General features: G+C 38.0%; 1 protein-coding gene across 2 annotated transcripts; it reads right to left on the bottom strand.

Moving 5' to 3' along the window:
* Nucleotides 1-1,228: 1,228 nt before the first annotated feature.
* Nucleotides 1,229-13,796, bottom strand: LOC145779638 (polycomb protein suz12-A-like). Of its 2 annotated transcripts, none has more exons than XM_082591274.1 (16): nucleotides 13,623-13,796; nucleotides 11,195-11,309; nucleotides 10,492-10,638; nucleotides 9,953-10,105; nucleotides 8,572-8,862; nucleotides 8,136-8,244; nucleotides 7,894-7,984; nucleotides 6,221-6,316; nucleotides 5,561-5,680; nucleotides 5,217-5,356; nucleotides 3,556-3,803; nucleotides 3,350-3,466; nucleotides 2,733-2,910; nucleotides 2,332-2,527; nucleotides 1,930-2,094; nucleotides 1,229-1,705 (listed from the first exon to the last, which is right to left on the bottom strand). In XM_082591274.1, the coding sequence occupies exons 2-16, from the start codon at nucleotides 11,255-11,257 to the stop codon at nucleotides 1,456-1,458; spliced, it is 2,364 nt and encodes a 787-aa protein (XP_082447400.1). In that variant the 5' UTR covers nucleotides 11,258-11,309; nucleotides 13,623-13,796; the 3' UTR covers nucleotides 1,229-1,455. The 2 variants fall into 2 exon arrangements, with proteins under 2 accessions (XP_082447400.1, XP_082447401.1); XM_082591275.1 differs by having other exon boundaries at nucleotides 13,619-13,796.
* Nucleotides 13,797-14,685: the final 889 nt, after the last annotated feature.

A 14,685-nucleotide genomic window follows, 5' to 3' on the forward strand; every position in this document is an offset into this window, starting at 1 on the left:
TTTTAATTTCTTCTTGACCTACCAACTGACAAGAACTCGTCTTTTATTTTTTATGGTCACAGCGGTAAACCATAATCTCTTCGTGGGAAAATTTTAACATAAAGTTCCCGAATCCGTTCGTCTGTATATAATGACCGAAGAAACACACACTTGAACTTCTTTTCAAACAGTGTATTTCTGTAAAATTAGCCCGCGGCTATCGAAATGGGGATGCAATGCCTACACCTCTAAAACTGTCACTACGATACAGATTACTTGGATAAGAGACGGAGAATTTGTCCAGCTAGCAAGCACCAAATAAACCAGTTAAATGTGCGACCGACTTCCAACAAACAACTTCGAGAATGAATCAGAAAAATTTGTGATAACTCAAAGGCGACGCAACATTTCATGTTTAAACCGGTTTCAACAGGATTGACACGAGTCTTACGGACGATGGTGCAATTTTGGCTCATGTTTTAGGAATTTCCATGACGTAATATTCAGTAGACCCGAACGGTTTCTACATGACGTTTGACCAGGCGAACAACCGTCTGGAACACAAGGTAACCGTACTTTTAATGTTTTGCTTAGTGGAATTCAGTGACTGCTATTTTAAGCAAAGTGTAAAAACGACATAAACTTTGCCAATCACCTCCAGTGAAATGCAACGTAGTGCTCGGCTACAATGAGAGGGCAACGGAGCTCTTTTTCAACAGCTTGCTAAAGTACAGTAGAATAAAGGTTGTTGACAAGTCATACCAGTAAACTGCAAGTCATAAGTAAGCTCGTCGTCGTCGTCTGAGCTTCTGGGGCCGAGGGTCTATCCTTTTACCACCCCAGATTCACGATGTTCCCGGACTACACTGGAAGGCTGCTAGAGAGCAGCCAGTCTTTAGTTTTATCATCCATGACGCGCAGACCTTCCACTCCGTTAGGTGGCTTGAAGATGGTACAGTCATTGATGATGTGGTCTGCGGTCTGTTCCTCGGCACCACATTCACAGGAGGAAGAAGCCATTCCCCATTGGTGCATGGTTGAGCGGAAAAGTCGTGATGTCGATAAGTAAGCTGTCTTCCTAAGACTTTTTCAATTAATGAAAAACTTCATATGGCTTCGAAAACAACCATTGCATTACCGGTAGCCTACGTCTACACAATTCTCTTCGAAAAAGCAGCTGGCAAAAAACAATCTGTATCGCTCAAACAACCAACTACCAGTAGGCCTACTGCATTTCGGACAAAACAAGTTGGACGTTAGAAGTTTATTTTTCAAAAAAATGTTGAAACTGGTTAGTTCGGTGAACGTAGAAATATCGCTTGCCGCTAATCTTTCTTTCAAAAATCTCACGAGTGCAAGAAAACAAGCCACGACCAAGCGGCTTCCAATGAACGTCTCTTGTGCACAATGCGACCGAATAAACTATGAATGTATTCTGCTTGCACTGCGAGGTAACATGAGACAAAGACGCAGAGCTCATTCTTCATTCCTATCGACCGAAACGCCATTCTGGGAGTCGTCGATGATTTTTTGCAACCGTGCAAGATTAGTCGACTTGTCCAAGTCGTAGAAATCGCCAGAGGCAAGTTTACGTGATGTCGTGAAAGTGGGGATTTTCCCTTCAGCTCCAGCGTGTTGTGAATTCATTGAATTGTGGCCTCTGGCAGGATGGGAAAAGTCAACTTGGTGCGTAGAAGAGGAACTTTTTCCAAACGATTTGTCGAAGCTAGAAAAACAAAATGTCCAAACCTCAAATATCCAAGTGGAATAGGCTAGCCTACTCACAGTGGAGTACTGCTACTTTATTTAGCTTACGTTTTTGTAGGCTACACAAACTAAGGTGCCAACATTCAACATATTGGGCGATAAATTATCGTCGAAGTATACGTAAATCATTCGCTAAAAAGTTGCCAGTTTCAGCAAGTGTTGTTTAAATAAAGGTAGCCATACTGTTGCATGAGAGTAAGAAGAGCGGATGTTTTCAGAACTCCAAAGTCGACGAGGGTGACCAAATGAAGAAGAAGATTGCGACGAAGGTTGTGACGTTTGATGATCGAACCGTAAACATCAATAAAGGAAGTGCAGGCGTCAATCATCTCGGCGTCGGCAATGCAACTGCAATGTAAGAGTCAGCATCAGCCATAAACCAGTTGGTTCGTCGAAAGAAGTATTTGAACATCACGTTTATGTAATTTACTGAACGCAAAGAAACGATGTCTAACTGGAAAGCCATTTTTACATCATTTTCATGGAAAAAGTTTTTTAAATACTTCTTTAACATTGCATTGTTGGTTAAAAACTGTATTACGTGAGCAAACCATAACTTATGCGAGACTTCGACACACCGCATACCTGTGCTTCATCGAGTATAAGTTCCACAATTTCATAATCGGCTTCTCGCCGTCATTGACGTCAGTGAACTCATCGAGCATTTTCTTGATATGATCCCTCAGCCAGTCAGGATCGGGCTCTTCTTCTGAATCGACGTCAAACTCACAAGGACGAACGGGAATGTTGGTTTCACTATGAAAGTACAGGCGATGGTGACCTGTGACGAAAACGGACACGCTCACAGAAATATAATAAGTATACTTTTGTTGTTTTTGTCCTTAAAACAAATGCACAGCTACGTGTTATACTGATTTTGTATAGTTGATCCTTGGCGAAGAGAACGAGTATGGAAAAGCTAACGTTTTTGTAATATATTCCAGAGATTCTATCGCTTCCAAAACACAGCAAAATGCCCGACAAACCTGCGTCGTAGTGTGTCGCAATGGAGGACTCGTTTTCTTCTTTCTCCAACAACTCGCTTAAATCCAATTTCGAAGTATTTCGTTCTTTGTTGGGCCGGTAAACGAGAGTGTCAGTGACCTGGACACGCCGCACTGGGCCGCGACGGCTGAAGGCCATTCCAGGTTGACTATAGACGAACTTAAAACATACAACTTTTATTAACTCTTGCCACATGATTCGGTGAGTACATAATATGTGCAATGTAAGAATAGATCAGAGTGCAATGCCATCTTTTTGGAGAAACTCGTTAAAACACAAACTAATTTTGGACGACCTCCTAATGGTAATTTATCATAGGTCTCCGTCGTGAAGTCTCTCTTTCACCCACGTTTAAAGCCGCCAGATTTAACTAAACACTGACACTGTCTGACAGTTGCTGAAATTTACACGAGCTCAGTGCGTAAGTGAAGACGACGAAAGAGGCAGTTCAAATGCGATACGACGCTTTTCATGAGTCAGAAACTACATAAAATTTGGTAAAAAATCATGTCATTGCACGGTATTATTCGTTACTTGCTACATGCGGTAAAATAGCTAAAAACAAGAGCACAAACATGTTGGCCGGAAAAGCGCCTACCTGAGGATTTCCGCAATACGAACCGTCATAGCACTCGTTGACCGAAACTTCAATGTAGCAGCCAGAAGTTTGCGGGATATAGGAAAAGTTAAAGCGGGGATGGTTGGTCTTCAAGTGCTGTGGAAAAAATCATTAGAGCAATTGGAAAGAAAAATACTTCATAACTTCAATAAATTTAACAGCAACGAGATAGGTTAAAAAAATACCTTTATTAAGCCATACAAAGTGATGCAGTGTAATTGACACCAGGGGCAGTAAAGATCCTCTCTTGCTTCTGTCTGTTGTTGCGTTTCACTGTTGTAGATGAACTGATAGCAAACAACCGATTTCGACTCGGAAACTCCGTTCGTGCTAACTCCATTGACGAGTTTTTTCTTTGAGGGATATTCTTTTCGGTACTCTATCGAATCCACAGCAAGCTTCGGAGGGCTTGGTTCAGCGTGATCTTTGTTTTCTAAAATTCGATTCAAACAAAAATAGAAATCGGTTGATTTTTCATCACTTTGCTTTTAAAAAACTTTATAAACACAGTAGAATTGAACCTTGTCAAGTGCCATCGGATTGTAAACATGAATATCTTATCTTAACCTTTCCAACACACTTGTCGTCGCTGGTTTTACGTAACACGCTCAGTTCTCAGCAACGTGTAACATACAATACACAGTTCCACACGTCTAAGAAAACAATTGAAGCCGTTTGCGCAAAAGTTGAAAAGTCATATTTAGGTGAAATTGAGTTAAGAGCACATTTATAGTCAGAAAAAGTATAAAGAATGATCTGGCGGAGTTTTAAGTTGAAATTCATTCGATTTCGACCAAAACGAGGCATGGGTACTCATTGGGCAGCCCATAATCGAATCGTTTTTTGGGAAAAAGTTAGTAAATGCGAAGGGTGGCCGTCAGAAAAACTAATATAGCTGTGTCCACCAAAATAAACTATATAATAAACATAATAGTAGATCTTTCAATATCTGTAGAGAGCAGGAAATTTCTATGGGACTTTTTACAGTAAGCTAATCAAAGTTGTTGCGCTTCTGATCTTAACACTCACAATTACCAAAGCAAAAATTAGAAATATTAAAAAAATGATCACAATTTGTCACACTTTTCTTTTTCAAATCCTTGATAGAGGCGACCAATACGCTGATTGTGATTCATTTAATTACTTTATGACGTGACTATTGTTTTTTCTGTCCTTTAAAATTTAAATCGGTCATAACAGAAGACTAGGCCGCCTGGCCCCTAGACTAGGCGGCCTGCCAATTACGTTTGAAGAATAAACTCAAAGTAGGCAAGGCATGCGTTTAAAATCATTGCAGTTGCTTCGTGTCAGATATGATCATAGCATTGAACTCAATAATATGCTGTACGATAATCTGTGACAAAAACGTACAACTAGACGTCATCCGCGAATATTATAATTTCAAACTGACACTTTGGTTTTTTGGGAAAATACAATGGTCAAAAGTTCTTCCGATACTATTTTCTGTACATTTTATATGGTTCAAAGGAAAATCTTTTGAAAAAAAGTTCACATCAACTTTTAGCATAAAAACTATTAGGTAGAAAGTTGATAAGTGAAATTTTTGTGCAAAAAGTTGATAAGTTTACATTTTATTCAAAAATACAGAAAAGCTACAGAACATAGAAAGTTAAAACTTACGCACCTAAAATGTATCACAAATCTTCATCAAATCCACATATCCTCAGTGAGATCTTTCAAAGTATAATTTTTTTAGCATTTAATTGAAAACTTCAAACGTCGTTTTGTCAAAATGCCAAAATGTGACTTATCAACTTTTGTCGCAAACTGCTTCAATTTGCAAAGTGTTCAAACCTTTCCTTATTCGTATGAAATGAAAACTCACCGAGACCATTCCTATCTTCCTCTGTGGCCTTGTTTGAATTTCGTCGTCTGACACGTTTCGCTTCGGGCTCGTCACAATTATTAGCTTTGTTTTCGGACGCTGAGTCACATAAAGGACCGGGCTTGTCATTCTCAGCCCACCTGCGCAAAAGATGAATGCATTTATCTGGCTCCCAGGATGTGGTTACCACCTCTCTGCAAAAGCAATACATCTTGACACAATTGATGGGTTTGACAATGGTCAGAAGTTTCACAAAAAAAAACTTTCTTTCGCAGGCAAACGAGCACATGTCTGTTGAAGTCAAATAATGCAGCCAAATAAACAAAGGATGGATTGACTCTCACTCGAGTTTAAACTTGAGAACCGGGGAGTTGGTCATTGTGCTGAGCACTTTGATCTCCCTCCCACCGTCGAGGGCCTCCCATGTTGCGTTTCTTCTCCCATCCCTCGACCCAGGAAATTTTCTGTGAGAACACATTGTTTTGATGATGTTTTACAAAATTTCGTTGATAGAAATCATCAAACTAGCACATAAATAACACAATTCGCTTTCGAGAAACTCTAAGGTGTTGCGGTCGCGTCATGTTGTTTAACTTAGTATCTTGTTCGGTCACTATCTTATTACTATCTATTAGCACGCCATAAGATTTGCGTTTCGTCGCTTTCACCATTTTTTAGACATTTGATAAATTGGCATGTGTAATAAAATTTTGCGTTGCTCTTACGTTTGCGATGTTGTTATATATATAATATTAAATTATTCCAACTCTTCATTGTTTTTGATAATTATTTTGCCGGCGTGTTTTTACTGTCCAGCTGTTCTTTGTGTTGTGTTCTTGTTAGCGACCTGTCTTCATTGCACAATAACCGACTTTTTAAGTTGACTAAAACTTCACATTTTAAATGATGTAGTCTTCACTTTCGCGACAGCATTAACTGCTTTCGCTGCGATATAGTTTACTTCAGACGCATGCCGATGTCTCATTGCCGTATTTGTGGCTTACCTGTTCAATGAGAGTTCATATTCTCCATCTAACAACAAATTTTCTTTATCGCTTGAGAAAATGTCCAGCTCCGCTTCGTACATAGGAGCTTGCGTTCTGAAAAATATAAAAAAATTATTCAGGCCAAAATAGTGGTAAAAAGTGTATGGTGTCTTTGGCTATATTAGCATGCTCATTGCTCAGTTTTGCAACATTCAAAAAGTGTGTTGTAGATTCTGTCTTCAATTTTAACGTTCAAAGTTTTCTCGTAAGTCAACACAGCGTGAATTAATCTTGATAACAACATAAGTTTTGAAAGGGTTTGCTAATTTAAAGCCGAAAAAAGCTGAAAACCCAAGCAAATTGAAACCAACGTTGACACGCAAATACGAGCTGAAGTTGTTCTATTTCCGTTCATTCCTTGACTCAATCAGGCTTTTCTTTGTGTACGGTACATACAATGCATACAGGCATAATCTTAAGCTGGTAAAATTGGACACTTTTTATCGTTTTAAAAACCCCTGACAAGTTGGGGCTCTTAAAATTAAACAAGACTGGGGTAACGCTACAAATAAACACAACTACTACTACATTGTTTCAAAGTCTGCTTAACTCACATGCACAGTTTTCTAATATGGTCTTTAATTGCACTGTTTTTATTAAAACTAGCGAAATTCAATTGCTCTCCCACACTCGTCACCAAATGTCGCGTGGTCATACCAATGTATGACGATCTCGCATCATGCGAGCAAGTGAACTTATAAACGACGTTTGAACATAAGCGGAAAGGAGTTTTAGACTTCAACTGAAAATAATAACCAGCTTTAAATGTTTTATAAACGGGAAAAATCTTAACGTTAAACTTCAAGGCAATAAATCTGGACAAACTTGTGTGAAACTGCCAATCGTGCTCAAACAATAAACCGTCATTGCAGTCTTTCAAAATTGTTCGTAAGTGTTTGTCCGAGTTCGACACCAAGATTCACGAGGCATTGATCATCAAATCTTTAAACCCAGGGCTCAACAGGCAATTATTTGCTGGCGGAGCTTCTTATCTTTTAACAGTTTTTGATTGAATTATCACGTCTTGTGCTTCTCGCATTTTCTTTGTTTGTGACACTATCTCGTGTTGTGCTTCTGTCAATCTTGCGTAATTCTGCCTGATTCCTTTTCTGAACAATTAATTAATTTTTACTTCTCAAATACTTGACCCGTTGTGCTGTGTAATTTTCAGTTGTCATTTTGTATGAGCGAGACAGTTTCTTAAATGTTTAGATTTGACCATATTTTTGCTGTGATACTATATGATTCTTTAGCATTTCTTTTAATATGTATTTTTTCTTATAGGCTTGAAAAGGGCTGTATGACTAGCCGAAAACGTTCGCCTTTTGTTTTATAATGTTAAATGTAGTGTTGTTGCTGAATCTGACTAAAATCTTCGAAATCAAATTTTCTTTGTTTTTCAACATCTGAGGATGTTAAAACCTATTGAGTCATCTGGAGAAAACAGTGAAGAAAGCGTAAAATTATAATTTTTAGAAAAATTTATTTGAACATTCGCTAAAAGTTAGCAAAATCTGGAAATTTCTGCAAAATGTGACAAATCAGGCCGTATCTTTAGGTGGCCATGGTATAACATAGACAGATGCCATCCGAACCTTTAAGTAAAAGAAAATACTATTAGTAAAACTGACCTTTCGCTTGTCATCTTCTTCAACTTTCGCGGAGGACCCATCGCATCATATGCTTGATGTTCATCCTCATTGTCACTGCTATTCTTCAGATCTGAGCAAAAGCATACAGTTTACTTTGACAGAACCGCGACTGGGTTTGAGCAGAAGTGGTTATGAAAAAAGGCGGCAATGCTAAGTCACGTGGTAAAGGATAGTCAGCCTAGAGTTTTAAAAAAGATCAGACAACATATTCTACCAAACACCTGTATGCAAAACTCTTCTGCGCCGACTTCCACTTGTGAGGTTTCTCAAGGAAATAGCAGCAGGGTCATCCTTGTGCTTACGCTTCCTGCCATCCATGTCGTCACCATCCTGCGTAAGTAACTTCTTCGCGTTAGTAGACGAAAGTGGCGCATATTGTGGCCGACATTTCAACCAGAAAGTCACTGATTTTATATAGATTTAACGTCGGCATACGTTGTATCCATGGCGACCTTTAAATAGATCGCTATGCTTTTACATTTTGAAGAAAGTGCGCTGAAGCTAAGAACGTGTATTCTGATTCTATTCAAGGCAAAACTTTCACAGTAACATTGAAAAGGAATCTTTGGTAAAGTCATCGGTGACAATTTCTAAATAAATCAGAGAAAAGAAGAAAAAGAACAAATACAAAAAAATATTGCAAGTAGCAAAAAGTACCATTTCGTCATCGCTTTGAGGATTATCTGAAGACTCCGCTGGAGTATCTGTGTCGTCATCACAAGGCTCATAGACGCGGAATATCAAGGAATAGTTTTTCACGCTTTGGCCATCACCGGAATGTGAAATATCGTTGGTGTGCAATAAAACAGGATCTTCAGCATCAGGGCTTCGTGGATTGACGGAAACCTCAACCGTGTCAATGTATTCCTCCGTCTGTATGGACTCACCATCTTTTCTTCGACACCGGAAAGTTTTACGAACAGATATCTCCGTATCGACAATGCTTAACTGTGAAATAACTCAATTTACAAATGCATGTTTCTGAATATTAAGAGTGAGGCTTTATGACGCAGTCCGAATGTCGGAAACCGAAATGACGCAATCCGTACACCGAGAAAACCGAACGCCATATTCAAACATTAGCAAATCGGCAAGGGATTGAGTGCACTTTGGTTTTGCATTGTGTTCAATTAACAGTATGCCTGTTGTCAAACCAACTCAACGCCGCGTAGCCATTCAGTTTATTTCTGACCGACGAAGAAAAACAATAAGGTACTTGTGTAAGCAACCAATCACGAACGGCCACAATATCATGACAGGGAGAGTGAACCGCGTCATTTAGAAATGATGTAAGTAGAGACTAGAGATGTGTCATTTTTTGTGCTCGTTTAAAAAATAAAATAGGTTCTTTGTTATGATAAACGAAAACAGTTGTTACTAGAAATAAAGTATGAAACGATTGGAAAGACTATAAAAAAAAACGAATTAAAAATAAATTAAATAAATAAAGACTAAAAAAAACGTTTTTAACCATCCTTAGACGTAAGCGATACCTCTGAACAGCGCAATCTAAACATCAGACACAAGAAATTTCGCGTCATATGAGTCTCGCAGCGTCTGGATCGAGATATTCAGTTTAGCAGCATTAGGACAGCGCCACATTGCGGCGTACCGCTAAATATTGGTACAAAAAGATAAATTCACATCTGTAAACACAGTATTGTAGCCTACTATTGTAAGCCTAACTATTGTACAAATGCTTTCGCAACCTTTCAAAAGGCAAAATTTTATTCAAACTTTTTCCAATATTATTACATTGAAAAGTGACTCATTGAAACGTTAAGAAAAAAAACAAAAAAAACAGTAACAGCAGCTGACTCAACAGCATTTCAAGAGGAATAATTAGCACCGCTTGTGACTATGGCTCGGCAAATTAAATTTGCCCTCTTATAAAGTTTTAATAATCTTCTTTTTTGAGTAAATGCTAGTTAGACCACAAAGAATAAGGTGCAAGCTATGTCAGGCTTGGTTACACAGCTTTGAAAGCTTGTGTATTGATTTAATAGCAAATGTTGTATAATCCTATAGCTCACTAAACCTTTTTGCCAATCCAGTTTTCACTGGGAACGCCTGGATCTATGTAAAAACCAGTGATCTGTAATTTCAATTGGTCACAATGAGGTGAAGCAAATCCAGATAAGGCAGAGTGATTGTACCGACAAACTTGAAGCATATCATCAACACGAAATGCCTACAATACATATAACTGTATGTGGTAATCATTTTCTAAGACTAACAAACACCATAAAATATCACTTACAATGCCGCATCATAAAAGTAGGACTGCATGCAAGTGTTAGCCATGATACAGAAAAAAACACCCGAACACTCAAAATCTGCAGTTTATTCAAATTTTTTGTCGATATAGTAGCCATTTGTAATAATATCACCTGCAATACAGAAAGGCATAAACTGGCCTTATGTATTTGCTAATGTGTACAAATAATATCAGAACTTTAATATTAGTGAGCAGTGAGAAATGTATAGCATGTTATCCAGTTGCATAGCTAAACCAAGAATTTAACATGGATGTTATACAATCTGAATCACAATGTGATTCCTTGAGCAGTTGAGCACCTTTCTCCTTGCATTGCTTCTTGAGCATCTACTGAGCATATACTGCAAGCTACGATGTAAGAAAATTGGTGATATGCAGTGGCGAGCTCTCAAAAACCTGTAAATCTGTGTCGGTTTTTCAAAGGCACGGAGAAATTCTTCTCTATCCTGAAATAGCAAAGCAACATAAACTGTTTTGAAATTAAAGAAACAAATATTATTTACAATTTTCTTCACTGGAGTGTACATTGTAGCGATCCATTATTTCAACATATCATATGACCATAGCCCAGATCATACAAGCTCTTGCCCTATTGTTGGATTTGTCCAACAGTCCAAGTCTCATGCAGAGTCACACATCATTTCAAATAACATTGATTCTATTGCAAAAGTTGAGACTAAGTTTTTAACAACTTTACTGTTTTATGTCTCACAAAGCAAAAACCCAGAACATATTTGCTTTTGAGTGCCAGATCTTTTCAACCCTGTAATCTCTCAATTAGACTTTCGGCCCTAAGCATTAAAAAAAGACTGTGTGGGTGAAGAGTCTGCCACTGTTCTAGTGGTAGGTAGCTCAAAGGAAACTTGAAATGAAATGCCCTTTTCACAAACAGTTTAAACACCGCAACACTACACAATTTCTTGAAAGTCATAAATTGAATGTGGGCCTGACTGTTCAGTGTTCACCAACATAGTATTAATTCAGTAATTTTATTCCACTAACCTGACGCAGATCAAGCACAACCTCTTCTTTCTTTAGCTTTTCTGTTTTCTTTGGTCTGGGCATATTGTAACAATTTCAGTCATATATTTTGAAGACTTCAGTATGGTAATTTTTCCTGCAAAAACAAATAACCTAATTCATATGTGATATTTCAATTGTTTCCACAGAGAGTATTTTTCCCCATGCTAGGCTGCTACAGGCCAAATCCAAGTATCAAGCAATCTTCACACAACGACACTTAAGCAGACACTGGACATCTGATATTTTTGCTTATTGGTGAAAGTGAATCCACATTCCACAACCAACTCCACTAAACATTTAATCTTGAAAGGATTGTTTTTTCAATGATGAATTGAATGAAAACAAATTTTGTGAGATAGCACAACAATTAAAAAAACATGATAACCATGTTTTTTTGTGCAGATTGCGACAACATACAGTGCACTGTGATCACAGATGCAGCACAACAGAAAGTAGCAAAACATGTCACAGCCTACGAGTAATAATTAAAATTTCTCTTAGAAAAAAGCCGATCTGGAAAATTTATCTCCCGAGTTTGTCCCTTAAAAAAGGTCAAGAAAGAAATAAAAAAAAAATGCAGCAGTGCCCAAGCCGCTGGTAGTAGTTAAATTTTTCAAATTTTCCTGAAAACATAGAGAAAACATTTTAAAATTTTCCTTTGTAAAGATCCTGACTTCACAAAAGAAGAAATTATAAGATGAAGAAATGCTGGTTCACCTCTCAAGCGTTTAACTTTAAGCAACATATATTATATAAGGTAAGGACCGCCCTTCATGCAACGGTACTTATATAGTGGATGGAATAATTCATGAACAAAACTTCAACAAGCGGAAACTTCACTCTGTCAACCTCAGTAATCAGGACTGGGTTAGTGGTTCAAAACCTCCACAGGTAGAATCGATGTGCGTATTTGCGACCATCAAGATAATTGTATCAACTTCACAAATATGTGTAAAGATTTTGCAGTAGAAAATAATTTGAAAGACAAACATGTAACAGTTTATTTTTCTATAATTTTATCACAACTAGTGTAAGTTTTATCTTGTTATGTTTACTATGCGACTTGTTCTTTAGTTTTCAAATTAAGTTTTTTATTTAAAAAAATGGCAACTTTTAAGAAGCATAAAAATAAATCTGATAACAAGAAGTGCTTTTATCAAGGTCTGCATGTTGTTGCTGTCATCACATTATTTATCACGTATTTTTTTATTGTTTTATCAAGCAAATCGTGCAGAATTACTCCGCCAGAATGACAGTGGTGTTCGAACGCATTTTGGAATTAAAACCGCAAACACAAAATGCGCTATTGTAATTTTAATACACACAGCATTGAGCAATACCACCAAATTATTACACGCTTGAGCGTATAAAAAAATCTTTCTAATAAAAAAAGGGTTAACAAATGGATACAACCTAATTCGTAATTCGTACCATGAACAATTCATACCGTCAGTTTGTACCTTGAAAAAGATCAAGAGAAAAAATTAAAAAAAGCCAAAGTCGCTGATCGCAGTTTAATAGCACAAAGCCAAAGTCGCTGATCGGAGTTTCCACAAACAATTTGAAACAAACTCGAGGGTTAGGGTTAGCGGAAACTGCGGAAAAATGTTTGCGGAAACTGCGATCAGCGAGGGTTAGAGCATAGATTACTCTATGGTTAGAGTTAGGGTAAACGGAAACTGTACGTAGAAAAATGTTTTCGGACACTGCGATTAGCGAGGGTTAGAGCATAGATTACTCTATGGCCAGCAATGAAAAATAAATTAAATTGAATGGTTAGGGTAAAGGTTAGCGGAAACTGCGGAAAAATGTTTGCGGAAACTGCGATCAGCGAGAGTTAGGGTTAGAGCATCGATTACTCTATGGTTAGAATTAGAGTAAGGGTTAACAGAAACTGAGGAAACTGCGATCAGCGAGGGTTAGGGTTAGAGCATAGATTACGCCATGACTAGAGTTAGCGGAAACTGCGGAAAAATGTTTGCGGAAAATGCGATCAGCGGACTTCGGCTATGAGCTATTTTTTCTCTCGATCTTTTCAGGGGGAAAATTTTAAAATGATTGCAGAAACTGCGATCAGCGACTTCGGCTTTTTTTAATTTTTTCTCTTGATCTTTTCAAAGTACGAACTGACGATCCGAACTGTTCATGGTACGAACTAGGTTGCATCCGTGTGCATGTACCATAGCAAGCAACTATTTTGACATATGATGGCATAAACAGAACTGCAAGCCTATTGTGACACAGCTGACCAAAGCTTTTAACCAATATAAAACTGAAACGTAGTGGAAAGTACTGAAAACAAATCAGATGTGCAGGCCTTATAAGACTTTCGCTTGAAACCTTCCTCTCACAGTTACGGTACTGTAGGCCTACACAATTACAAACTTCACTCTGTCAACTTACGTACATGACCATTGACCAGTCCTGTGTCTGGTTCAAAACCTCTGTAAGTACGCGATACTACTGTACTAGGACTGAAAGCTCTGAAAGAAGCTTTCTCATTCAACAATTAAGTCGTCTTTCAACTGGCTCCACTTCATTTAGTTCATCACCTGTAAGCCCTGTATTACAACAATTGACAACAGGTACACGTACAGGACAAAAACTTGGCGCGATATGTACCGTAATGTGTAAATGTGTTCCCAGTTGAAGACCACAGAAAAGAAAGTTTTTTTTTTTTAAATATGAAGGATCTACATAGCGCTCATTAAAATTTTAATTAGCCTTTTTGTGCACGCTTCAATACGAAAATGATTGAGTCTGATACTGCATTGAGTTGTGATCTGCATTATCTGATTCAAAAAACTTGTAGCATTGCCCAAATGCCCAGTTAAAAAATCCAATCAAAACGCGTTTCACCAAAGACTAGGCCTGGCCTACTTATTTTCAATAGCCTACTCTTTACCTGTCTCAATGTTTTTTGAAGTTTACGCAACCATGCCAAACTGTTTGTCGTATCATAAACTAAAAAATTGCATTGTTGATTTTTTCCCAGCTTGTGGAATTCAATAGGCCGAACATTTCTTTTTATATTGCTGTTTTTAAATCTGCTCACTGGACAACGTTAGCTTAATTCTCGAAGTATAAACTTGGACAACTGACTTCAAACAAACTACCGTACAGTCAGTACAAAGATGTAAGCTTGGCATAGCCCACCGTAATCTAATTGATAAACTTCTTAAACGCAGTAGTCAACGTCTACTCTACAAGCAGGCCCACAGTCCTAGGGAACGTTCAAATATTACGTAACGCCTTCGAGGGGGTTCAAGCAAAACGTTAGGCTACGTAACGCTTTCGAGTACGGAATGGTAGTTTTTTTTGCTGAATTCAAAGTGAAAAAGCGTTACATGGGGGAGGGGGGGGGATTGAAAAAAGCGCTACGTTGGCGTTACATGGGGGAGGGGGAGTCAAAAATTCGGATAAAAAGCGTTACGTAATATTTGAACGTTCCCCTAGTGCAATGACAAAGC

This window comes from Aplidium turbinatum, chromosome 11, assembly GCF_918807975.1.
Source record: "Aplidium turbinatum chromosome 11, kaAplTurb1.1, whole genome shotgun sequence".
Classification (NCBI taxonomy): Eukaryota; Metazoa; Chordata; class Ascidiacea; order Aplousobranchia; family Polyclinidae; genus Aplidium; species Aplidium turbinatum.

Bases quoted from the DNA above. Each gene is read 5' to 3' on its own strand.
- LOC145779638 (XM_082591274.1), bottom strand. From the start codon at position 11,257: ATGCCCAGACCAAAGAAAACAGAAAAGCTAAAGAAAGAAGAGGTTGTG. The intron at 2,911-3,349 runs GTAGGCGCTTTT...GTATGTTTTAAG, and splicing joins CGTATTGCGGAAATCCTCAG to TTCGTCTATAGTCAACCTGG. The intron at 1,706-1,929 runs GTATGGCTACCT...TTGTTTTTCTAG, and splicing joins CTTCTTACTCTCATGCAACA to CTTCGACAAATCGTTTGGAA.